The sequence below is a fragment of the Prinia subflava genome, chromosome 12, assembly GCF_021018805.1.
Source record: "Prinia subflava isolate CZ2003 ecotype Zambia chromosome 12, Cam_Psub_1.2, whole genome shotgun sequence".
Classification (NCBI taxonomy): Eukaryota; Metazoa; Chordata; class Aves; order Passeriformes; family Cisticolidae; genus Prinia; species Prinia subflava.
This window is the reverse complement of record NC_086258.1, coordinates 6,328,109-6,354,497: the sequence shown is the minus strand read 5'-3', so window position 1 is coordinate 6,354,497 and position 26,389 is coordinate 6,328,109. Positions and strand designations below refer to the sequence as shown.

The window sequence follows — 26,389 nt, the reverse complement described above, 5'->3', positions numbered from 1 at the left end:
CTTCAGGTGTGGGTGCAGTGCCTGCCTGCCCACAGAGCCCAGAACATCCCTATTTACGCCTGTGCTGGTGCCATCCCAGCCCTGCCCTTGGGGCATGGGACAGTGACACCCCCCAGCCCAGCTCCCAGCCCCGCTGGTGCCAGGGCAGCTTTGGGGCCCCCATGAGCCCCCCACCCCAGCACATCACAGACCACTGCCACTTCATTACTGTCATTAAGCTTTTATTTCCACTGTCACAAAGTTCCTGGGTTTTGTTTTGTTCTGTTATTAAACTGTTTCATTTGCTTGGTTTGCTCTTGAATTCATCTCAAGACAAGGCAGCGGGGCATGCAAGCCGAGACACCGGCACGGACGCACACACAGGCTTCATCTTCACACACAAGGCTCTTTGCTGGAGCTGCTGCTTCTCAGCCCGGGGCTGGGCCACCCCTGGGCAGGGGTCACACCTGTGGCAGGCACAGGGCACCCAGCCCGGGGCTGGTGGCCACAGGAGCAGAGAGAGAAGGGAAAGATGACTTTGCTGCATGGGCAGGGCTGACATGCGTAACTGAGACCCCAAAACTGCTGCAGCCCAAAGTGTGCACTGAGACTGGGGCCATCAGCTCCCTCCTTTGCCCTCAGCCCCCACTTCTGTCCCAGCCACACCCTCCCCTCCAATGCCCTCGAGAAGGAGAAGTGACAGACGCTCTCACTAAATGCCCCAAATCTCCTCCTTGGATGGGGGACAGTGAGCTGGCTGCAGGTCACTCACCCATCCCAAATGACCCCCCAACCCTAAATACATGGGAAGGGGGCAGCTCTGCCAGTGATTTCAGCTGCCCCCATGCCATGCCTGGCCCTGCTTCAAAGCCAGCCCTGCTCCAAGTGGGGCTCAAACCCAGATCCCAAGACTCTGAGACAATTCCACCCTCTGGGCAGCTGCATCCCTGCCCACTCAGGGATTCCCACCACCTCAGCCTCCCCATCCAACAGGAATGTGCTGTCCTGATGGCACAGGAAGGACCAACAGGCCTCTGCTTCTGTGAGGGAGGGGTAGATGCAGCTGGTACCTGGCACAAACAGGGTCTGGGGTCCCCCATAAGCCAACCCCCCCCTCCACCAACCCAACAGAGAGCACTCTTGGGACCAGCCTGGTCTCGTGATAAAATGCATTAATTAACAGCCTGCTCCAGAGGAAAAACCCTTCACTTCTCTCTCGGGTCCTGGTTTGTGCAGTGAGGAGAGGGCAGGGGGGAATCTGCCCCCAGAGCCCTCTCCCATGCTCTTGCTCCTGGGGGAAACAGCTCAGCCCAGCCCAGCCCCAGAGCTCAAGGAAAGACGGATACAAAGCAGCAACAGTCAGCACACAGACAGAAAAGTGAAAAGAAAGGAAAGTACAGACGTGGCATTTAATGGGGCAACACCGACAGGGACAAATGAGAGGGGGCACATGCCACAGTCACCGGGGCCGGACCCTCACCTCTGCCTGGCTGTGCTTTGGGCCCCCTTCCCATGGCCAGGGCTCTGCTTTGGACAGGCACCAGGAACCCGAGCAGGAACAGGGACAAAGCAGGGCTTGCTGGCCGTTTCACCACGAGCAGGTGTAGAACAGGCTGGAGTCAGAGCCTCGCTGATGTAAATTCCACCTCTCATTCCACGCGCCGTTCCCTGACCCTCGGAGGGCCCTGCCAAGCCCTGTGCCCTCAGTCCTGAGCTGTGTCCAGCACTCGTGCTTGCCAGGGCACTGACACCAAACTGCTTTGCAGAGGGGGATGGCTCACCCCAGCCACTCCACTGATGGGGAAACTGAGGCACGAGGAGGTTAAGGCCAACATTTCCAAGCACGAGACACTCCAAGCCTTATTTTCAGTGACACCAAGGTATGCTGCAGATCCTGGTGGTGTTCAGGAGGAATCAGGGCCCCTCGGTCCTCCCCAAAAGGGAGACTAGAAGCATCCAAGCCAGGGTCCCAAATCCACGGCCAGGGGGAACACTGGGGCCAAAGTGCTTTGCTCAGGGACACTCAGCGTGCCAAGAGCCCTGGCAGGGCTGACTCCCTGGGGAGACATCTGTGAGCACTGAGGGAGCTCAAACCATGACAGGTCCTCCAAAAATTAAAAGCTTTCCAGGGGAAAAGTGTCACAGCAAATGAGGTTTGCCTTTGCCTAGGAACTCTGTCAAACGTGGCAGGGCCTGTCATTCATCAGTGGAGGTGATTACAGCAGTGTCACATTCATTGGGAACATCAATTGGCACCAGGAGGGGACCAGTCTGGCAGATGAGCATTCAATAAGTTGCAGGCACTGCAAAAAACCTACCCCAGAGAGTTGCATTTTGGCCACAGAGCAATAAGGAAAAGGAGGTTTCCATGGGAGTGAGTGAGAGACACCCTCCAGAAGCACCCCCACAATGAAACACGGGCATCCTCAGGGACAGGAGCTGCAGAGGAGGCAGAAATATTGCACGTGGACGTGAGGTCAGTCTCCTTGGGGATGGGGAAAGGTGATTTTTCGTGGGCATCAAGAAGTACCACAAGCACAAAATCCCAGAACTGGAGAGTGGGGCTGCACAGTGAAGAACCAGCATCTCTTGGCTGGGAGGATTCGGGAAACACTGAGGCACCGCCTTGTCTGCTGCATGGTGAGACACCTGTCAGACTGTCCTCCACATCCAGATGTCACCTCCCACTGCCTTGGGGACAGTTCTGTCTGGGCTTAGCCACGGGAGGGGGGAGAAAGATGGGTGGAAAGATGCTGCTACCATCAGCTGGACCAGAGATGGAAGGGTGAGGCCCCAGGGTGGCTTTAGGGGTCCCAAAGGCTTCTTGCACTCTGCTCCTGAGGGAATGCACCTCTCTCCTGTCCCAGAGCAGGGGCCAAGGCAGCTGAGGCACCACCCATGCAATGCTCATTCTCCAGCAGAGATGCCAACTGTGTCCCACGGTGTGGGTGCTGGTGGGGCTGAGCTGGGGGCACATCCCAGAGGAGTGCTGGGGGTCGATGGAGTTTGGAGAGGCCATGCAGGCCCTGCTGATGACGGGGGGCTGCAGCCCAATGTCCCCAGGTGTATTCCCAGCCCTTTGCCTCCTCCAAGGTGGGCACAAGCGGCTCTGCTTGGGGCCACACCCTGGGTTCACAGCAAATCCTCCCCTGTCCCGTGGGAGTGAGGGGGTGAGGAGACACCCCGAGCTGTGCACAGCCCAGCCTGGCACTCCCCTGTCACCCTGCCCCAGCTGGGATGGGGACACGGAGCAAGACAGAGCAAGGCTCCCCCTCTGCCCCTCCAGCACACAGGACGATTCACAGCCACCACCAGACACCTTCCCACCGTTTGCAAAGCAGAACATAGCAAAGGAATCTGCCTGAAAGCAAAACCCAGCTCTGGGCTCCATTAATACTTTTTCATGCAGTGAGAGAATGAATAAAAGGAAGGAAATTGGGACGTTCTGGTGCCCGGCAGTTTCCTCACCCTGCCCGACTGAGGGATGGAGCTTGGTCTGCTCAGGGTTTGGGCTGAGTGAGCCCTCGCTGAGCTCCCAAAGGGTGGGGTGAACAGAAAAATGCAGGGAACACGGGAACGGGAAGAGGAAAAGAAGCTACAGCACCCCCTCCAAACAGCAGCCAGCCCACGGAGCTTGGGATACGAGGGGTGGGAGGAGAGGGGGAAGGCAGATTTTTGGCTTCATTGTTATTGCAGGCTCCCGGGTCCCCGCAATAGTGTACGAGCATGTAAACCTTACAGATCCTCACCTGGGTGGGTGGACACGCACACGAGAGACGAAACACAGCAGCAACATTTACAACAAATAAATAAGGGTATCGATCGTCGAGATAGGCGTGTAAAAAAAAGCCTCACTTTTTTCCACCGAAGGGAAAAAAAAAAACAAAAAACAACAAACCCAAAACAAAACCAAACCAAAAAGCACAATACTGTCTCACAAAAAAAAAAAAGAAAAATATAATAACAATATAATATATATCCCTAGTGAGCCGAGCCGGGCTGCCAGCGGCGCTGTGGGTGACGCCAGGACTCTGTTCCCAATCGCCGTCGGTGCCTCGGCCACGCCAAGGGGCAGAGCTGGGGCGCAGCCCCCCGGTACCTTTGGGCTCCATCTCCACCTCTGGCTGGCTCCCAAGGGAGGACCCCGCCGGCGCATCCGCAGTCCCATCCAGAGGGAGGAAAAAGGGAGCGAGGGGAGGCTCTGCCGGCGGCGCTGCTCGAGCCTTCCCCCCGCCCTGAATCTCGGGCGTTCGCTGCCACTCAGACCAGGGTCTGGCGAGGGGTTTGTTTGTGTTTTTTTGGAAAAAGCAGAAGTTGGCGAATGGCAGCGGCTGGTTCAGAGTGCAGAGGGGGAGTCGCTCGCGCTTCGAGGGCATCCCTGACTCGCGGAACAGAAAGGAAGGCCGGGAGGGACAGGCAAGCTTCGCGCGGCGGCGGCCGGATGGCACGGAGAGCATCTTCCCCCAGGCATCTGCAGGAGAGAGGGGGAGAAACAGGGTGAGAAGTACGGCCAGAATCCCTGTGGCCATCTCATGCGACACCAGAGCAGCTGGGAGGGCAAAGCTGGAAACAGAATAGAGATTGAAAATCTCAAAACTCCAGTGGGGTTAAAAAACACCCCAGCCCCAGGACACTGCCTGGGCTGTGTGACCAAAAGCACTCCAGGGGACTCTGCACAGGTCCACAGGGCACAGCAGGGACCACGGGGTGCTCAGCCCAGCACCTGCGTGATGCTGTGAACCAGTGCCCCGACACTGCTGTGCCAAACCCAGCTCCAGGGCATAATACAGTGAGATAGAAGATAAATAAAACATTTAATATGATCTGTCTCTGGAGTGTCCCCATGCCCCCAGCACGCCAGCTGCTTCCCTGCCTCCTCTGCAGCCACATCTGCTGGTGAGGGAGTGAGCTGAGCTGCAGGCAAACGTTTCCATCTCCATGGGATGAGGTCCGAGAGGGCTCTGTGATGTGAGGAGGACTGGGAGAAACCCACCAGAATGGGGGCATCCTGTCTGGTTTTGGTGGGGGATATCCATGTTTTGGTGCCTCAGCAGAGGAGAATCAGCTGCCTGTGCCTGGGGGAGGTGGGAATGGCACGAGGCAGGGGGGAGATGGGGCCCCCTCAGCCCCGGTGCTGCACTCACCGCCGCTCGGCCCCGGGACTATACGAGCCCATCGTAGAGGGAGAGCGCCTGCACAATGGAGGGGTCGGCCTTGGAGCCCTCCTGGAATTCCTGCAGCGTCAGCTTCCCGTCTGCATTCTGCAAAACGCTCCTGTCACTGCACTGCTCAGCCCAGCTGAGCACCCCACACACACACACACACACACACCGGCACACACATCCTCCCCACCGCCCTGCCCCAGCCTCGGTTTCCCCATGGAGCCACCCATGCCTGCAGCCATGGAGGGGACAGTGCCACCTTGGAGACCCTGAAATGGATACAGGGATCCCAGAGGGGTGTGGGTATCTCACACAGTAGCTGAGACATTGTGTTGGTGGGGCAAGGAGGCACCTGCAGGAGCCAAGATGCAGCAAAGGGACCCACAGCACCTCCTAAATCCCTTGGCCACAGAAAAAAAAAACCCCAAGCATCCTCACCTTGTCCATCATGGCAAAAATCCGATCCACCCTCTTCTCTGGTGTGTTCTCCTCCTCGGGAAGCTCCACTGTGTTTCCCTGCAGCAGCAGGACAGGAGCAGGTCACACACCCATCTGTACCCTGCTTGGAAGGTGTCCCTGGGCGAGGATTGTCCCCTCACACCCCACATCAGGGTGCAAGGGGGCAGTGTTGGCACCAGAACCACCCTCAGCAACCAGATCCAGACACTGCCCTGGCCATGATGGCCACAATGGCCACAACCCCCCACCATGAAAAAGGGCAAATAAGGAACTGAGGGTGTTTCAGCATTCCCACAGAGCCAAGCTCCAGCCCAGCAGGGACTCCCAGGGGTTGCTCACCCCCTGCTCCCCCGGCCCTCTTACCACCATCTGATAAATGGCATCCACAATGTCCAGCATCTCGTTCCTCGTGATGTAGCCGTCATTGTCCAGGTCGTAGAGCTTGAACGCCCCTGCGAGGCAGAGCAACACCAAGGGCTGGGGCTGTGGTCCCCCCCTGGCCACACACCCCAGCACCCTCGTGGGGCTGAGCCCACCAGCACCCCGTGGGGAGCACTTACACCTCAGCTTCTCGTCCAGCGTCCCCCGGGAGGTGACCGACAGTGCCTGGATGAACTCGGAAAACTCGATCCTCCCATCCTGGGGGAGCAAAGGAGGGGTCAGGGGCTGCTGACACTCCTGTCCAGCAAAGTCCTCCCTGCCCTCTGAGGGGGCACATCCAGAAAGGGAGCAGGGAGGGAGGAGTGATGCACATTTATCTCCAGCGAGCATCCTGGAGGGAGCGGCTCCGGAACGCAGGGGGCACCGCATGGATGGGATTTTGTCAGCGGCACCACAACACCACGTTCCTCCTTTCCTACTCCATGGCCCTTCTCCACGTGACTCTCCCCAACTAAAATAAGCGTGGGGGCTCACTCCAGCTGCGCCAGTTCCATTTCATGCCCCAGGAAATGCTGGAATATTTTGCTCCTCCAGTGCCAGGCAGGCACACTCCAAACCCATCCCCCCACCCCTGACTGCCCTGGACCGTGCCTCTGCATCCCAGACTTACTTTGTTCTCATCAAAGACATTGAAAACAAAGGTGGCGAATTTGGTTGGGTCACCGAAGGGGAAGAACTGCTTATAGATCTTCTGGAAGCCGGCGGCATCGAGCTGCCCGCTGGGACAGTCCTTGATGAAGCCCTTGTACCTGCGAATGGAGGGCACAGTGTGGGCAAGGAGGGTCTCCCCACAGAGATGGGAGCTCCCCCCAGTGCTGCAGTGGGCTGGAACTGGGAAGGTCCCCAGGTGCTCCCTGTGTCCCTCCCATGACCCACCCACAGCATCCCAGCCCTGTGGATGAGGTCCTTGTGGGCACCACTGGGAGGGTGGCAGTGGGGACAGTGACACTGAGTGGTGCCCACTGCACTGCTCCAACCTGCTGCCAGCCCACAAGTGGCAACAGGGCCACAACCAGGCTTGTGTAGAACATTTTCTGGGAGATGGGAGGTGACAGGGACCCACTGCCCAGGCAGGACTGGCAGCCATGCCCTGGCAGAAAACAATGGCACAGTGACCACGGAGTTCTGTGAGGGTGGCTGGGCAGTTGAAAAGGTTCCCCAAGGAAGTGGTGATGGCACCAAGGCTGCCAGAGGTCAAGAAGTGTTTGGACAACACTTGCAGGCACGTGGGATTCTTAGGATGTGCAGGGCCAGGAGCTGGACTTACAGTGATGCTCGTGGGTCCCTTCCAACTGGGGATATTCCGTGATCATTTTTGCATGACCCCAGATGGAAGCTGCTCACAGGAGCTGGGGGGCACAGCAGGGGTTCCTGTGTCCTCAGATGGCACAGCCCAGGTCATTTCCAAAACCCATCAATGCTTCAACACCCCAAATGCTTCAACACTCCACAGGCTGGAGCTGGGTGCTGCAAGGTGCAGCTGCACCGCAGGGTGCAGGGAAGGGGCTCGCTGGCTCCGAGGGCGTGGGCACCACGCAGGGAGCACAAGGGAGCATGTGGGACCACACGGGATCACGTGGGGGGCGTGCATGTTATGCAACACATCGCCCAGATCTGTCAGGCGCCCGCTGCAGCGGGACAAGGGCTGGAGGAGGAGGGGAAGGGGGTGGCGAGGTGGGAAACCGAAGTGCCGGTGACATCTTTTTCACGTTGCTGCAGCTATGACTCATCGGGTGGGGGGGAAGGATGAGAGAAAGGGATAAAGAAAGCAAACCCTGGCTGGTGGGATAGGGAGATGAAAGGGAAGCAGCGGCTTTTCTAGGGCGCTGTGTTCGGTGGGGTGGAGGGGATGGAGTGAGAGCGGGCTGATGGAGAAACCGTGGATCCTACCCCTGAGAGCCTCTGCAGGCCCTGCTGCCAAAGGGAACACGCTGGGACAGCACTGCCTCCTGTACCAGGTCACCAACTGGACAGTCCCCATGTCCCCACACTCTTTGGCTGCTTGAATGGGGAGGGAAGAGCCGGTGGAACCCAGCCCCTGCATGGGGTGTGCAAGGAAAACCCCTCTATTTTCTGTTCTTCCCTCTGTGAGGCAGCACCTGCACCCCAACACAGGTGCATGTGCCACACCTCCTGCTCTGCCCAGCCAGTGGGGTGGCTGAGTGTCACCAGCTCCTGTCCCCTGCCCACAGCCCCGCGCCACAGCCAGCTCACTCACCACTGCTGCACCTCCTTCTCTGTGACTGCAAGAGAAAACAGGAGAAAAGAGATAAAAGAGACAGAAATTTAGTGCTTTTGCAGTGACAGCTGTTCCTCTGCCCATCAGTGAATTCCCTGGGGAATTCTCTGGGGCTCCCAACAATGACTTCCCTGGGGGGGTGTCCCAGGGCTCACTCACTCCATGAGCTGCCAAGTGTTCCCCAGGTGTTCCCCATGTGGCAGAAACTGCTTTTGAGGCACAGTCTGTGCCAGCCCACGGGGCCAGGGCTGCAGGTGCTGGGGACCCCTGGAACCAGGGAGACTCCCAAGATGTTTTGTGTTGTGCTCAGGGAGTGCAGAGCTATGGATAGACCACGAAAAGGACAAGCTGATCATGCCTGGGGAGGATCTGGCCCCGCTGTCTCATCTTCCCAGAGCTAAAACATCCCTGAGAACATCTGCTGAAACATCTGCCTGGAGGGGGCTCAGGGAAGGAATTTGCCTGGCCCTGACATTGTCACACTGAACATGAGCACAGGCACAGCCCCAGGGCTGGCATCCCCCCAGGTATCAGCTGCCTCTGCAGAAACATCATCAAACCCATCCCAGCACCCTGGGGAGCCTCACCAGGCTCTGGAAAAGCCCCCCAAAATACGACAAACTAGAAAGCAGACAGCACTGGCAACCCCAAGTGTCCCCAGGCAAGGGACAGCTGCTGAGATGAAAAATGTCCTCAGCAGAGGAAAGGCTCTGAGGGATGCAGGGCACTGGGCAGGGGGCTGGCACTTGTCACTGCGTGTGCCACTGCAGGAGCTGTGCCTGTGCCTCCCCACAGCGGGGAGCTGGGTGCCAGCAGGTGGCCACGGGGGGGGGGAACAGCCTCATTTGTCATTTCCTTTGCGTCGTGCATCCAAACGATGATAGAAAAGCCACAGGTCTGAAAGGCGCGGGGATAATGAGGCGAGTGGAGATGTCAATGTGCAAATGGCTGATAAAAATAGAGACTGAAGACACACCAACAGATGCCAATTACCTTGGATGGCAAGGGAAAAAAAAGCAATTTTCCATCAGGAAGATTCCTAACGTGCCTGGCAGAAGGTGCAGAGCTCAGAGGTGAAGGCTGGGGCAGCAGTACTGGGGTGGCCAGGACAGCGCACAACATCCCCCACCTCATCACCAGCTGGATTGTGGCTCCAGCACCCCTCTTAGCAGGAATTTCTGTGCCCAAGGCTGTCCCCAAGCATTGGAGGGTCCCTCCATCCCAGCACAGGGGTCGTTGGAGGGACAGAGCCTTCAATTCCCCTGGGGTTCAGCAAAAGCAGCACCCACTGCAGCACCACAGGGCCACAGCAGCTCCCCAGGAGAGGGGATGCAGGCACAGGGATCCTCAGCATCTGGGATGAAGGGCACTGAGGGCTTCAGCAGGGCCACAGGAGGGATTGGGAGGGCTGTTTGTTTTGGGCAGGAGGGAGCCAGGAAGGACAGGCTGCATCCAGCAGCTGAGCTGGGGTGGGTTAAACATCAGTGACAGCAGTTCCAAGGGATTTCCCCATCACCCCCCAGCCAAAAAAAGAGTTGCACAGAAGCATCCTTCCCAAGGAGAGATGCTGAGTGACACCTCCAACAGGAGCAGGTTTCCCTGCACGCACCCGCACTGAGACACAAGCTGTGACCTCCACCCTGAGGATGCTCAGGGGATGCCCCAGGCATCAGCTCTGCGACCCAAGCACCCACGAGCACCCAGGAGGGCAGGTGGAAGGAGGAGGATGAGGGTGAGCCCTGGGGGCAGGCAAAACCAGCCGCAGCAGCAGCCGGGGCTGCAGTCAGAGCTCAGCTCAGCCCCTCCAGGCAAATCGCCTCCTGCTCTCTCTTGCTCGACTGCTTTTCCCCCAACGTGCTATTTTGGGCCCGGGAGCTGCCTTTCAACTCCAGCAGGAAACAATTAAGAAATTTGTGCTTTTTTTAGTACTGGAGAAATGCTGGTAATGACACGCTCGGGCTGAGGCAGGAGGGAGGGAGGGATGGAGCCAGCTCCCCTCGTGCCGCAGGAGAGATGTGTGGTGCTCCCAGGAGAGGCTTTTCCGACGGAAGGAACCATTCAGGTGCCAGGCTGGAAATCAGCACAGGGCTCCCAGTGAGGGATTTGTTAATGTGCATCCTGGCAGGGAGCCACACGGAGCCCTCCTCCAGCACACTGGCACCGGTGCCTGTCCTCTAGCCTTGGGTCTGGGGGATCTGTGGGGTTTGTACTGAGGTGGGAGAGTGGAAACCCCTTAGAAAACCACCCACCACTGGGTTTACCTCTCACTGCCACCAAATCCCCCCTGTGCCAGAGTGCTCCCAGAGCAGGGAACCACCACAGCCCTGACCCATGGGGGCTGAGCAGTCCCTGCCTCCCTGCAGCTGCTGTTAGGATCAGGACAGATGATGACTTCATGGCTGCCACTTCCAGCCACTCTGGCCCTGCTGGGTGCTGACACTCCGGGTGGCACCAACCAGGAATGCAAATGCCCGGCTTGCAGCCACAGAAGCCTTGGGGACACGCTGCTGAGTGCGTGGCTGAGCCACCTGTCCCGAGGCTGGGGACAGAGGACACACGACAGAGGGCTGTCCCTCTGCTCTGCCCGTCCCCGCAGGCAGAGCCCAGCCGGGCTCACACAGCCCCTGAGCAGCGGCGGCTGCTGCACTCCCCTCCCGCGGCATCGATTTCGGCGCGATGCTCAGCCGACACGCATCGACCTGCAGCGACACAAACCTCACCCAGGGGCGCCCCCGAAGCCCCAGAACAAGGGGGTGACCCCATAGCAGCCCCACAGAGCACCCCAGGGGAGCAGGGCCGTGCTCCAGCGAGCAGCCGGGCTCAGCTGCCGCGCCGCACTCCGGGGACTGCCGCTCCCGCAGCGGGTTCGGCTATAAATAGTGCACGTAGCAGCTTGTTAGTAGCAGCGTGGCCCGGGTTCCTTGGGGATGAAAGGCGCTAAATAAAGGCAGAGTGTTATCATTTGTTATGAACCGCAGCGCTGGAAGAGGCAGCGCCGAGCCGGAGCCCCGGCGGCGCCGGCCCGTGCGCTGAGCCCCGCACCGCGGCACCGTGCGGAGAACGGGAACCGCCGGGAGCGGCACCCAGAGAGGGCAGGGGGGGACAGGGGGGACAGGGACAGGCACCCAGGGCAGCTCAGGAGCTGCCCCGCACCGCCAAACCACGTCCAAGGGGTCTCTCTCTTCGCTGGTGGGTCCCTTTCTGCTCCCACCTCAGCTGCGAGGAAGGTTTTGGGGTCTCACAGAGGGGCAGAGCCTCCAAGCAGCCCCCAGCCCCCTCCTGCCAGCTGCCCATACCTGACTCCCCCCAGCCCTCTCCCCCCACCTCTCCATCAATGCCAGCGGCACAGGCGAGGACTGACAGCTCCGTCACCACCCGCCCTTCGCGTGCCCCCTCTCCTCCCACCACCCAGCTGCCACTGCAGCAAGAATCAGCTCTGGTTAATCAGTGCTCAAGCCTGTTAATTTGTGTTTTCCAGGCGGAGAGGAGGGAGCCGGGACTGCAAATCCCCGTCCGTGGCCCTGCCGCAGGGAGGTCGCTGGACCGCGGCAGGAAGGAGGGCTGGGCTGGACTCGAATGGTTCGGGGAGCCCTGGTCCCGGGGGGGTGATGAGGTGATGCCCCAGCCCCACAGGGGCTTGCTTGGTGCTGACATCCTTTCCCCTGTGTGCAAGGGCAGGGGTTTGGCCGCAGCCGCAGGGCTGGACCTGAGCGGAACTGGGCACACTCAGCTCAGCCCCTGTGTGCCAAAACCAGCGGCACGGCTCTGTCCTTACGCAGGTTTGGGCTCCCAAAGGCTCAGGGAGGATTCTCCACCGAGCCCCCACATGTCCCCTCTTGCCCCAGCTGCTGAGGCAGCGTGGGGCCGTGGCACCGCGGGGCCGTGGCACCGCAGCCTTATCAGGGAAACCGGTTAATTATTTCCAGGCACAAAGTGGCTTCCCTCGCTGCCACAGAGCACTCCAACCATGCCAGCTCGTGAGCTGTGCCAGCCCACGGGGAACTGGACAAGCACGACACACTGAGTCATGGCAGGGGCAGTTCTTGTCATGTCTTTATGTCCTTATTTCCCCCAGGGACCTGCTGTGGCTCCTACACAGGGTCCCCGGGCATCCCAGTCTGGGGGAGCCAGCACATCACCCTAAGAAGGGGCTCCCAAAGGGTTTGGGGTGCTGTGGGTGCTCAGAGCAGCGCCCAGGCCAGGGGAAATCAGGCACCCACAATAGGTGCCCAGGCATGAGGGAATGGGGCACTTATGCACGCACTAACTGGACACCCATGCCTGAGCCAGAGGGGCACTCACGCAAAAACACACCGGGACATCAGGCGTGGGTTAATTGGGCACTCGTGCATAAATTACGTGGGTGCTTGTGGGTGAACTAATTGGGTGCTCACGCATGAATTGCCCGGGTGCTGCGGCGAGAGTGAAAGGGCCGCTCATGCATCCATTTTTGCGGGCATTCATGAATTCACGGGGAGCTCACACACGGATTAATGGAGCAGTCACGCGTCCATCCGCCGGGCACTCCTGCGTGAGCTAATTGGGCACTCATGCGTAAATTAGTGTAATTAGGAGATAACACACTTGTGCACGTACTAATTGGGCACTCAGGTGTGAACGCATCAGGTGCTCATGCATGAATTAATCGGACACTCAGGCATGAGCTAATTGCAGGCACGTGCGCCAGTTAATTGGGCACTCATGCATCAGCCACCAGGGCGCTCATGCACGCAGAAGCAGCGAGCAATGCAGCGGGGATTCACAGCCATGCATCAACCCGGCTGGGTGCTGACATGTGAGTTAATTGTGCGCTCATGTGTGTGTTAATTGGGCGCTCATGCGCGAAGGAATGGGGCGCCGATGCGGAGGAGCCCGGGGTGAGCCCCGCGCACCCCGCGATTCGTGCCCAGCACACCCCGCCCCTCGTCTCGGCGAAACACGCATTTAAGAATTTTCTGAACGCAAATCTGATACAAACTCCGCTCTCAACATCATCGCAATGTTAATATTGACCAATTAGGAGCTCCCTCCCTCCCTCCCGGCTCGGCAGCGTGTGCGTGCGCTTCGCTCCAGCCCCCGGAGCGCAGCGGCAGCAGCGCAGTCTGAACAGCCCTTGCAGAATTCGCCTCTGGCCCCTCAGAGCCACCACCGGGCTCGGTGCAGCCGTTCTCGGTGCAGACTTCACACCTGCAAGCACGGACACGGCAAGGTCCCATCCCATCCCAGTGCCAGTCCCTGGCTCTGCAGAGTTACCTGGGCTGAACACATCACAGCCTGAGTGGTCACCCCCGGTTCCAGGGCTTGTCCCTATAAAACACTCAGCCAAGAGCACAGAGCAGCCGTGGGGCTTCACCCAGCCCCCAAACAGGGGGGCAGCACTGTCTGGGGCAGAACGGGCACCTCCCTGTGCAGAGAGGAAGGTGCCCTGTATGCCAGGGCTGCTGGGGTCACTCTGGCAGCCTGGGCTGTCAGGTGGCTTTGGGCAACTCGGGGGGATCAGGGGGAAGCATTCCAGGGGCAGCTGGAGCATTGGCATGAGGTTCTTCCCAGTGCACTGCCCCAGTTCCAGCACTAACCCCGGCACAGAGCCCAGTGCCCACGGGAGCTGCACGGTGGTGGAGGAAGGGGTGAACTCTCGCAGGCTGCCACGCCCTGGGGCTGTCCATCAGCCCACCCTGGGGCACTCACAGCTCACTCAGGTCTCTGTTTGATGATGGTAACTTTTAGGATTCACCACATGTCAGCACTTTGGAAATTTGGGTACTTTGGTCCTGATGATGTGGTCTCATTAAAATTCAGGTTGAACTCCTTAATGATGTCCTAGTCCCGTGATCTCTGCCAGCTCTGGGGCCACCAGACCACCCCTGGGTGGGTTTTGCTCCTGCTCCCAGGCAGCACAGGGACAGCTCTGGGGAACAGGTAGTAAAACACCCATACAAATAACTGTTCCTAGAATATGACTGATGCAATTTTCTTTTGCTCCAAGCCTGTCCAAACCACTGTTCCCCCAGCTCAGCCCCGTGCCCATCCCTGCTCCTGCCCACACCACCCACACACCAGGGTGTCCCATCCCTGCAACATCCCCATGGGATTTGGGAAGAGCCCCAACTGTGTGGGCACCAGCACAGCCACAGCTGCCTACCTGCCACAGCAGGACAATCCCACCCCAGCTTTCCCAGCCTGGCTTCTCTCCCCATCAGACACAGACATCACCAGCACCACGGCAGGTCTGGGAGCCTCTGAGACGTTTGGAGCTCGAGTCTGACAGTGTTATTGGTGTCATTTGTTACTCTGAGACACGGAGCAATGCTCAGAGCAGTGCCGGGCTGTTTGACACCCTCCTCACCAGCGGTTGCCATTAGTGGTCTGCCTTGCTCCCAGACTGGATAAACAGGTCCATGAGCAGCTCTCATCTCCCCCGGGGCTGGTACCAACAGGAAAGCCAATATGCAGCTGAAATCCTTTTTAGACTTTATTAAATATTTAAGGGCCCGACATTAGGCTTTGGAAATTGGGTTTAGGGAAAAAAAGCAGCAGTTGTTCTTTGAAGCAAAGGCAGGAGAGGAAGGGCAAAGGACAGTGCCTTCATTTGGGAATTACTGAATCAGGCTGAAGCACCCTCACAGCAGCAGCTGGTGGCTGTGGCAGGTCTATCCCAGGAGTGAATCCCAGCCAATGCAGCAATGCCTGGAGGGGTAGAGAATTCCCAGAGCTGCTGGGAGCAGGGATGGAGCAGCCCTCCTGCCCAGCCAGGGCAGGCAGCTGTGTCCTGCCACCTGCTTAAATCCATCCCTTGGCCACAGGGACTTCAGTGTGATCTTTCACTCCAAGGCACCATCCTCAACCTGAGGAGCAATTCCCGCCCTGGGCAGAGGAGAAAACTCCCCTCTAGACCAGCATGGGCAATAGGAAAGGAAATGCCTCTGGCTCAGCCATCACTCCCTGGAGCTGTGGGAAGGTCAGGAGGATGCTCAAGGCAGGGCCACCTCTGCTGCCCTCCCAGTCTCTCTTGCAGGGATCACTGTGCACTGAGGGCTGGCACAGAGACCCACAGCAGCTCCACTGGGTCCAGCCATCGACCAGAAGATGCTGGAGAAGCGTGGCTGAAGCACAGCAGCCCTCCTCCAGCAGGAGGTGTGGGGAGGGAGCCCCGCGCTGGCACCACCGGGCTGGGGGACCCACGGCAGTGATGATGATGGAAGCGACACAGACCATGCCCAGGGCTCAGCACCCCATGGCCACCCCTGCCCAGGGCACAAACCCCGGCTTCCCTTGGCATCCAGCTCCCTGGAAGATCCAGGAGAACAAGGAGGGCAAGGAGGAACAAAGTGACCCCCCAAATGTCACCCCGATAACAGAGCGAGCGTGCCCGCAGGCTCCTCCCTGAAGCAGCCTCTTCCTTTGATGCCTTCAGAGCTTCTTGTTTCACAACCTTAATTATAGCGGCGGCAGCAAAGGTCAGGAGAGTGGTTAAGCAGATCCATTAACATGTCAGGGGATAAATGAAATGTGATTCTTGTGATGCCGGAGCAGCGGCGGCGCGAGCGCGGCCGGCGGGGACGGCTGCTCTGCTCTGCCACAGAGGAACCCTCGGGGCGACGGTCACGGCTCCCCCTTCCCATCCTGGCACTGCAAGGACCTCCCAGAGACTGCAGGGACTCCTCAGAAGTTGCTTCTGAAACTCCAAAACCTGCATCTACCCATGGAGCCCCAGGGCCAGGTGTGTGTGGGATGCCCTGGGTCGGACTCACCGGGAGCAGGTTGGGGTTGCCTTGGAGAAGGGGCTGGAGGTGCTCCTGACCCCCACAGCCCTCCAGAGGCAGCACAGCAGCTCCACACTGACCTTGCAGTGAACCTGCACCACAGCATCCCCCTCCACAGCTCTGCAGCAGACACAGGCCCCAGACAAACTCCAGCCCCTGGGCATCCCTCTGGCACCTCCTGCCCATTGTCCTGTCCCTGTGCCCCAAACCAGCCTGGCCTTGGACACTTCCAGGGATGGGGCAGCCACAGCTTCTCTGGGCAACCCGTGCCAGGGCCTCACCACCCTCACAGGGAAGAATTCCTTTCTGACATCCCATCTAACCCTGCTCTCTGTCAGTCTGAAGCCATTGCCCCTTGTCCTGTCACTCCAAGCCCTGGTAAAAGTCACCCACAGTGACAATTTCACCCAGCATTTGCCACTGAGGGATAACGGGTCCATAACCACCCAGCCAGCTCACCCCACTTTCTGCTGGATGAGCAACAGGAGGGATTTCAACACAAACCAACCTGGCAGAGAAACCCAGTGCCTGGGGCCAAACACTTCGGAGGCTAAAAATAAACCAGCAGCAGCGGGGGAGCTACCAAGGTCCCTGCTCTGCTCCTGCCCACTGCCCCAGCCAGCACATTTCCTCAGCACTGGGGGGGCATGGTGGAGCAAAGCCCCAGCCTGGCTCAGCCAGCAGGGAACCAATCCATTTTCCTGGCTAAAAACTGCTGCAGTCGTAGAATTTCCTTCCCTTTCCCACAGAATTCCACCCGCCACCACGTACCCCCGTAACTACAAATCAATATGTTTATAGTTTGCTCTTAAACTAATGCCCATTAATTCCCTGCATTACTGTCGAGCAGCGGAGCCAATTTTGCAGCTCATTGTGAAAGAGCAGAAAACGATGATGCCGGAGTGAGTTTAAAATCCACAAAATAGATCACAGTGGGTGGGATGCGGTTCTTGGGAAAAGAGCATCTTCCTCGCACCCACTCTGCAGCCTGGGTGTCATTTTGGCACCCTCTCTGTGGCTCTCACACCTTCCCCTGAGCCTCACGGTGGCCTCAGGAGCACTGGGACCGTCATCCCCAACCATCCTGACCCCAAGCTGGCCCCAGAGCGATGCTGCTGCACCGGCACAGCTCTGAGCATGCCTGATTGCTCAGCTATTGCAGCCTCAAAAATAACACAGTGCTAGTTCTGGGCACTGGCAATAGCTGTGCAAAGGGAACCCTGAAAGCCAATCCTCCCCAAAATGACTGGGAAAAAAAAAAAAAAAGAAGAGCTAAAATGTGCTTTTCTGAAACAAGTGCACATTTTTAAAACTGCTTCATGATTTTAAGGGTTACTGGCCTGGGAGTGCTGGTGTGAGTAGGGACATTCAGAACTGTATTTCTCTCCCAGTTTCTCTCCCAGGAGCCCACAGTAAGTCATTTCCACCCAGGGCATATAACTGCACACACTTCATTCAGGCTGCAGTCACGCCTCAGGACCTTCATAAATCTCCAGCTGAGCAGAACCCTCTGACTGTGGCCCCACAAGGCTCCTAAACACAATCCCAAACCCCACTGTGGCCCTAAGCCGTGAGCACCTGGCCCAAGTTAAGCTCAGGTTTAAATCTCCAAGGGAGCAGATGTGATCGTGGTTCCTTCAAGTCTCAGGAGTCAGCACCTCCTGGGACACAGCACCAAACTGCAGCTCTGAGCTACCCCAACGAGGCATCAGGAGGATTAATAAATTAATTATTATAAAGCACTTTGAAGCTTTTCAATGAAAGGATCTATGAAAGTACCAAGAATTACATAATTTATTATTCAGTATTGTTATCACTCAGCATTGACTTCTCCTGCAGCTCCTGTGTGGCATCAGACTGGTCTCCAAGGAGGGTTAAACAGCCCTGCAGCCTGGCTGTCCCCACCAGCACCATTCCAGCACCTGGCAGACAGCAGAGCTTGGCATTGCCAGGTATTCCTGGGCACTCAGGTGCCCTGAGACACAGAAAGGCACATGGAGATGGGTCCAAACCAACAGGATTCGGGCAGCCGGCACTCCAAAGAAGCCCTTCTGCGCCTTTAGGTGTCCAAGTGCCATTAAAATCTGGCCCCCAGCACTGTAAGTCAGGAGCAGAGTGGGGAGGGGAGCCAAGAGATGAGGTTTCCAGGCTCCTGCCTTTCCATGTTCCCAGCAGGGCCTGGGACAACCTGCTCTGAATGCACGCAGGGAAATATTCTTCACAGCTCACGGAGGGCGTTGATGGCAGCCCTGCAGCATCCTCAGCCCAACCTCCCTGCCCACATCTGCCCTGGCACCTGAGCCTCCCCAGGCTCCCCTCCTGGCTGCTCCCATCTCCTGCTTGTCCAGGATTGCTGCAGCTGAGGCACGGCCAGAGAAACACCACAAACAGGAGATGGAGAGCTCAGAGAGGACAAGGGACACAAGAGGCCACCAGGCACTGAAGAGCACTGAGGGGAAGCAGAGGTCCTCTGCATCCCATGGATGAGATAAATCAGCAGAAAAGCCGTGTGGGACAGGGAGAGAGGGTGACATTTCCCTCTGTTCCTGCAGAACTGAGAGGGGCCTTTTTGGTATTTGCTTTGTTTTGTGTGGCAGTTCACACAAACAGAAAATGATGCAATGGAAGGAAATCCCAGCGTGGGAGAAGCCCTCCATGTACCACAGCCACAGCTCAGGCTGCCACGGGAACCTCCCTGGGACAAATGCAGGTTCCCATCAGTTTGGGCACTGGAGACATCTGCCCAGATGTGGTGTAGCAACAGCAGAAACTGCACCACACACACGGCAGGGACAGCACTTGCTTGGTAACGTGGCAGCCGGGACATGGGATGGGCAGGGATGCTTTTGTGTCTGCCAGAAATGTGCCTAAATATCAACATGCTGTGGAAAAAATCCCTTTTCCAGGCAGGCCCCCAGAAGTTCTTGAGCAGGCCATGGATTTGTGTGTGTGACCGTCTCCTGCTCCAGCTGCTCCACCAGCCACAGCACAGGGGTCCGGATCAGTTCCTCCCACTGTACCCAGCACAGCCCTGCCCTCCTACCTGCCTCTCCTCTGCCTGCCTTCCCCAAAACACAGAAGGGAACTGGCATCTTTCCAATCTCCCGTGGTCTGAAGATAAATCCCAGGCTCTTGGCCATGCCTGGGAGGGCCCTGTGAAGTGCTTCACCAGACAAGGGAACGCACGCTCGCCTTGACAGCTGCAGAAAAGGGGCAGAAGCGCTCAGCAAAAGTAATTAATCCCAGAGATGAGAGGTGGAATGAGCAGAGCTCAACAAACAGACCCTGGAATTAGTGACAGCTCTCCCTGACAGGCACCATAGCACCAGGCACACGCTGCTGGGGCACGTTGGGATGCTGCACCAGGCTCCAGCCACGCAAAGGGCCACGTACTGCTGCCTCACCTGCACAGGTACAGGGGTCTTTAAAAAGAGGCACTGAGAGGTCCAGAGCAGGCAGGCAAAGCTCCAGACAGACTGGAAACTCATTGAGGGAGGGATCAGAGGACCACAATCTTTCTTGGAAAGGGTGCAGAGGAAAGGAGAGAGGAAAAAGAGAGGAGCAGAAAGTTGGGACTGAAGTGATTCAAAAAAGCAATGACCTGCTGGCCTTACCCAGCAGAGACATCCCTGTGCCCAAAGACATTGGTTTCACCAGTGCTGTGTTTGCCTGGTTTCAGTAAGACACGGGGCACCACTGTGTCAGCCCCGCTGGTGCTGGCACCTTCCTGGGCAGCGGAGCCACCCCAGGTGTGCAGAGAGCCCAGCACACAGGAGATCACCAGCACACAAGGCTGTGCTGCGGCTGGCTGTCCCCAGACTCCTCTCCAGCACAGATCAGGTGCCTCAGTGGCTGCAAACCGAGCGGGCGATTGCAGCACAGCATGAACGGTACCGGGCCCGCCGCGGGCGGCAGCTGCAGTGAGGGCACCAAAACCCAGCTCAGCTCCAGCCGGGGCTGTGCCCACCTGGCACTGCCACCTTCTCACTACTTCCTCCCCCTGAGCACGTTGAGGAAGCCCAGCCGGGTACCCCAGCCTCTCCTGCCATCACACCCCCGGCTATGCGGACGTGCCCCCCACCCCCTGCCCTCCTCCCGCCCGCTGTGCCACGGCACAGAGCAGCCCCGCGTGTAGGGTTGTGCAATGCACCAGAATTGCCTCTTCTCCATATGGGAGAACTTGCTGCATCCTAATCTATTGCCTTTTTGGGTAAGCGCTGCCGTGGGACTGCAGCAATGACAGGGAGGAGAGCTCGCAGGTCTGCTGCACGTTTGGGGAATATCTGCGACCTGCGAGAGGGGAGGCAAACTTGAGCCACCAAAGCCTTTGTTTCCTTTGTGCATCCTTCAAGAAAAAAAATGATTTTGCTAAACCTGGATGGCTGAGGCACCAGCCACGTTAATTAGATTACGATGGAGGTCCAGACGGGAGAGCCGCTCGCTCAGAAAATCAGGTTATTAAACTGATAGTGAGACACACAGAAAAATATCGAACTCGCCGGTGTCGGGCTCTTCTCTCCACTTCAGAGCGCAATAACAAAGGGAACCCCTCCAACTAACGCACCCAAACTTTGGAAGCCACCCAGGCGCTCGGCACCCTGCTCCGGGAGCTGCTGCCGGGCTCCGGGGAGGCAGCGCGGGGAGGACAATCCCCGGGTACCGGGGCCGGGCAGCCCGCGGGAAGGATGCTGGCGGCAGGGGCGGGGGGACGGCGAGGGAGGGCGCGATGCTCCGGTGGGCGCCGCGGGCGGGCAGGATGCGGCCCTGGCCCCGCCGTTCCCGGAGGCTCAGAAATAGGCCACGGAGGATGGTTTTTGCAAAAAACCAGCGCGTTCCCCTGGCTCGCCGCCTCTCTCCGTGTCTCTGCTGCCTTATGGGTTTTTTCCTCCTCCCAGGCCAATCCCTGAATTCTTCCAACAAAGCCCGGCCGAGCCTGCGCCCTCCCCGGGAGCGGCCCCGCAGGAGCCGCCGCTCGCCGCGGCACCGACCCGGGGGAGCGGCGGGGCCGGGCGGCAGCGCGGATCCCCTCACCCCCCCGCAGCCCCCCGGCAGCCCCCCGGCAGCCCCCGGGCACTCACAGTACGTTTTCCTGGTCAGCTCTTCCACAACTTCAGGCTTCAACTTGCTGTTGGATTTGCCCATGGTGGCGGCAGCGCCTCTGAGCCCGCCGCCTCCCGGCCTCGCTGCGGGGCACGGAGCGGCGGGGCCGCTGCCTCGCTGGGGCTCCCGGCCCGGCTACATCCCGCGGGGGGCGGCGGCGGCGGCGGCGGCGGAGGGGTCTTTGTTGGCGGGGTTTGGCCGCAGAGCCGCGCTGCGGGGCCGCGCTGCGTGTGCGTGTGTCCGTGTGTCCGTGTGTCCGTGTGTCCGTGTGTCCGTGTGGCTGTCCGTGTGCGTGTCCGTGTGTCCGTGTGCGTGTCCCCGGCTCCACGCGCCCTCCCCGCCCTCCGCCGCCGGGCGCGGAGCGGCCGCGGGGGCGCGGAGGGGCGGGGGGGCGGCGCGCCCCGCCCTGCGCTGCGGTAGCGGGATGGGAACGGGGATGGGAATGGGAACGGGGATGGGAATGGGAACGGGGATGGGAATGGGGATGGGGATGGGGATGGGATGGGATGGGGATGGAGCTCCGGCACGGCCCCGCCGCCCCCAATGGCGGGAGGACCCGGGAGGGAGGGGGAATTCCAGAGCAGCCCCCACCACCGGCACCCCCGAGCCGCCCCGCCGGGATCAGCGGGGACGCTCGGAGGGAAATGCCGGGAATCGGAGTCCTGCTTGCCGGGAGTCTGATGGGCAGCGGGGGGACGAGGGGAAGGGAAGCTGGCGGTGGGAACAGAGCCTGGAGCAAGGCTGAGCTCAGAGTCCGGGGGTGACCTTGGTGGGACATCAATACCTCCAGTTGTAGAAGAATTTTCCAAGCCCTGGGTTCCCCAGATGAAGAGGGGTCTGTTCCACGCAGAGGACCATGTGGGTCCCTTTCAACTCGGGATGTTCAGGCTGAGAGAGCTGGGGTTGTTCAGCCTGGAGAAGTGAAAGCTCTGTGAACACCTTAGAGCCTTTTCCAGTGCCGAAAGGGGCTCCAGGAGAACTGGAGAGAGACTTTGGACAAGGTCATGAAGGGACAGGATGAGTGGGAATGGCTTCACACTGACAGAGGGCAGGGTTTAGATTAGGTATCAGGAAGAAATTCTTCTCTCTGAGGGTGGTGAGGCCCTCGCACAGGTTTCCCAAAGAAGCTGTGGCTGCCCCATCCCTGGAGTGTCCAAGGTCAGGATGGATGGGGCTCTGAGCAATCTGGATTAGTGGAAGGTGTCCCTGCCAGGAAAGAGGGTTGGACCAAACGATCTTTTAGGTGCCTCCCAACCCAAACCCTTCTGTAATTTTACCATTCTCTCACACCAGGGCCCCACTGAGCCTTCAGTCACTCTCTGCAATGTGTACACAGAGAGATCATGAGGTTCAATCACTTCAAAAGCCCCACAGATTCATCCTCCAGCAGGTTTGTGGTGCAGCCAGGAAACCACACAAGTGTTAAAAGCAGCAGCAGCCAGCTTTTCCCCATCCCAAACCTAAGCAGGGCTTTGTGCCTCCACAACAGCTCGGTGTGTGTGCAGTCATTAGCTGTACCGATGCACAGGATAAACAGAGTTTTCTTCCCGCCCGTGTTGCAATGAGGGCCCTGCTGGAGCTGCCCGGGCATGCCTGGACTCCCGTGGCAGCAGCCAAAGAGGGGCAAAATCCGTGCCTGGATACAGCCAAACCTGTCTGCGAGGCTGTGGAGAGCCCAGCACAACACACACGGGGTGTTTGCCGAGGACACAGAGGAGCACAGCTGACACAGCGCTGCTCTTTGCACCTTTATTGTTTCTAACCAGCCAAACGTGTCCTGACGCCTCTCCAGGGATACATTCCCCAAGTGGATGTTTCTGAAATGCCTCGTTCTCCATTAGCCAGCCTCACACAAATGAGCTCGTTAAGGCAGAGGAGGATAAAAACACCATCACCATGTCCCTGCAGCGGCACAGCCCGGGAGATGAGCTGGAGGGGTGGCACTGAGGACAGGGGATTGGCAGCACACGGCACTGGGAGCTCTGTGAGGCCGTGTCTCCCCTCCAGCATCCCTCCCAGTCACTTCCAGCACTTGCATGGCTTTTAGAGATAGAGGCCTGCCTGTGACTCCAACATCGGCCTCAGCAGATTCCAATCTAGTCCCAAAACGTGCTGCAAATGTCCTGTGTAGCCCCTTCTTTGCTGCCCACCAGCAAAACTCCAGTTTTTGCAGTATTTCCCTTCTTCTGTGTAATCACACAGCAGCAGGGGTGTCCTTTTGTGTGCAGAGTGTGACCTGTCAGTGCCCAGCTGGGGGTCCAGAGGGGTCCCAAACCTGCCCTGCACAGCACGGGCATTCTAGCACAGGCTCGGCTGCTGCAAAAGTGATGTTGAAAGGATTTAATTCTATTTAAAACTCTACCCTGCCTCCACCACGTGAAACACTGAGGAGAGAACTCAAATCACACAGACGAGAGGAGAAGAGTAATCGCAAACTATGCAAGCCAGTCACTTTCACCTCCCAATTATTAGCTTTAACCCTATTACTGTTTAAATAACAACCCTAGTGACATTTTCTGGGATGAAGTGACATTTCTCTAGGCAGAGAAACACAGCCCAAGCCTGGAAAGACTCCTGGGGCCAACAGGATTGAAATCTGAAAAGCAACTGGAACACAAAACAATCGTGCCCAGCCAAATGTGGTCAGTGTGCCCGGGAAGGAGCTGGATTGTTTGCTCAGAGGAAAATTCACCGCAGGCCAGTCCTTGGGAGGAGTTTTGCTTTATAAATCCCCCTGACTCTCTCTTCCAAGACAGACCTCAGGCATTGCTCACATCTCCCACCACCAGCAACTGCAGAACGAGCTCAGAGCCAGCCCAGCCCTGACCCGGGCTGGCTTCTTGATTAAGGAACGTGTGCTGCTTGCAGGGCTTCTGCTGTCAGATCCACAGTGCAGCCATGGAAATGCTCATTCCCTGGGCAATATTTGCTGTTGCTGCCGCGGTCAGAGCGGGCTCCTGCTCCAAGGGAAGCTGTTACCCCTCCTGCCAGCGCTGGAGGTTGGGATGGATCCGATGCTGCACGTTCTGACGGTAAAAGCTGGGAGCTGTGTGGGCTGCACAGCCAAGTGTGTGTCTGCAGATAGCTTCTCCTTCCTCGGGTATCTACTTGAAAGTGTTTAATAAAACCCCGGAGTTCTTTTTCCCCAGGACACAGCAAGTCTGTCAGGCTCAGCCACGCAGCCTTTTGTTCCACGTGGGCTCACCAGGCTGTGCACATTGAATCAGCATCCTCAGACGCCATCACGGGGGTTTTCCCCAGCGCATCCTTCCTGATTCAATTGCCAGGATTGCAGCTGCCTCGTGGGAATAGCGCTGCATGCAAGCAGCGAGGTTCAGTCTGCCCCCATCACTCTGTGCTTCATCACAAATGGTTTTTCCTTTCCCCTTCATCCTCCTCACCGATGTGCTCAGACCTAAAAAATCAGTGGTGTCACCCAGCCCAAGCACAGCACCCACTGAATCTCACCTTGGGCACGGCTGGGGCTGTTTGTGGGGCGGGAAATTGGGGTCGCATCCAGTATCGCACACTTGCACTCTCAGCTGTGCTTTGACGCAGGATCTGCCCCAGGAAAGGGAGAAGAGAGGCAGGGGATGGACTCTGGTTAGCCCATCCCATCCCCTTCCTCGCTCCTCCCCTTCCCAGGGCTGGACGTGGCGCCACGCGGGGTCCGCTCAGGCTTCAGGCTCCTCAAAGCGCTTTTTTCCCTGCTGCATCACAAAACCCACACATCCACCCACCCACCCATCACAGCTGTCTTTGTGGCCAGTGTCACCCCCAGTCCTGTCAGCTTGTGAACATCCCCCCTCCACATCCACCCACCCACCCACAAGCAGATCGAGATGCTCCAAAACCAACAGACCACATGAGCGAGGAATCTGGGGCTGGAGACACCAGCCCGGCAGTGAACTCACGGAGCGGAGCACACACAGCCTGGAGTTTGTGGGTTTTTTTGTGGAAAAGCCAAGTTTTGCTCAGAGTTTTCTTGTGCCAAAGCAGGAGTGGGTCAGCAGGGGAGTGGTGAAGCATCAGAGCCTGGAATGGGGAAGGAACATACACACAGAGGAGATTAATTATATCAACTACAAAAATAGTTGCTATTTTAAGGTTAATGCTTGAGTGATCTGACTCAGTCAGAAAAAGAGCCAAAGGAATTATTGGCATCGGTGCTGGCTGCTCTCTCAGGCAAGCCATGGTCACCGCTGGCACAGAGAGCCACCAAAATAGCTGCTTTTCCAGAGGATTTGAAAAAAAATGCCATTGGAGTGAGTTCAACATCCTGGTGCAACAACCGCAAGCACAGGAATGCATCAGCTCGGCCTGGGGACACCCTCGGCTTCCCAGGCATCGCCAGCATCTCAGATTACAACATTTTACATCCCTATGATCTCCAGCCCGTGAGCAGCGTTCGACGGGGCTCCACAGCCTCCAGCTCACCAACCGGGCTCTTCTGCAGCTCTTTTATGCTTGGTAAGATTCGAGTGAGCCGCTCTTGCTTCGCCCCTGGTATCACTGCAGGTCACAGCAAGCACCCAATGTGGGCATTTACCAACTGCTTTGATAGCTGAGCTATATATGACTAAATAAGAAAGCCCGCAAAAATCTAGATTTATAACCCAAAACACTCCAAGATTCGGACTCCAGCAGCTCTACTGGCTATCACTGCCATAAATTAATTTCTATCACACAGCATTTTAATGCCAATAACATCACACGGCTGCAGAGAAACGCAACACACACAAAACACTCCAAGTTTTTGGGGAAAGTGGCAGCAGGAATGGTGCCCTGCAGGCTCTTTCCCCAGGAAATGGAAGTGCAGATATTGAAATGATGGCCAAATGCACCGGAAGGTCTGGAAATCAAACTGTGCCAAGGCTGCACGTACAGCTGTCGCTCGAGACTGACACGCAGCCGGCGCGCTGAGCGTTACAATTTGCTACGCTATTAATTTCTCTGTTAAATTCTAGTTTATTTTTTAAAGCCTGTATTCTCTCTACAGCCCCTGGGGCTGTAATTGTTATGCTAATGCAGGAACCCGGGAAGGGTGGCTGTGGTGAACTCATCAGCTGTTCTCCCGTTGCCTGCAGTTTGCAGGCAGCCCTGGGCTGAGACAAAGCCAAGCAGGAGGAGGTTTTGTGGGTCTTCCTTCGATCTTCCTTCATGGCACATCACAAATCTCGGCTGGCAAGTGGGAAATCACCCTTGTTCTGCTTCTGCCGTCCTCGTCCTGCAGAGCTCAGCCCAGC

The 26,389-nt window shown here is 58.0% G+C and overlaps 1 protein-coding gene across 1 annotated transcript; it reads right to left on the bottom strand.

Moving 5' to 3' along the window:
- Window positions 1-204: 204 nt before the first annotated feature.
- On the bottom strand, window positions 205-21,440 carry NCS1 (neuronal calcium sensor 1). The gene is made up of 8 exons (XM_063410298.1): window positions 21,122-21,440; window positions 8,260-8,284; window positions 6,652-6,790; window positions 6,161-6,239; window positions 5,964-6,052; window positions 5,580-5,657; window positions 5,124-5,240; window positions 205-4,450 (listed from the first exon to the last, which is right to left on the bottom strand). The coding sequence occupies exons 1-7, from the start codon at window positions 21,183-21,185 to the stop codon at window positions 5,142-5,144; spliced, it is 573 nt and encodes a 190-aa protein (XP_063266368.1). The 5' UTR covers window positions 21,186-21,440; the 3' UTR covers window positions 205-4,450; window positions 5,124-5,141.
- Window positions 21,441-26,389: the final 4,949 nt, after the last annotated feature.

What these genes read in the sequence shown, in the direction of transcription:
- NCS1 (XM_063410298.1), bottom strand. Translation starts at nt 21,185, where the DNA reads ATGGGCAAATCCAACAGCAAGTTGAAGCCTGAAGTTGTGGAAGAGCTG. An exon ending in GCTGGACGAGAAGCTGAGGT is followed by an intron (nt 6,053 to 6,160) that starts GTAAGTGCTCCC and finishes TCTGCCTCGCAG; the next exon opens with GGGCGTTCAAGCTCTACGAC. An exon ending in ATGCCATTTATCAGATGGTG is followed by an intron (nt 5,658 to 5,963) that starts GTAAGAGGGCCG and finishes CTGCTGCTGCAG; the next exon opens with GGAAACACAGTGGAGCTTCC.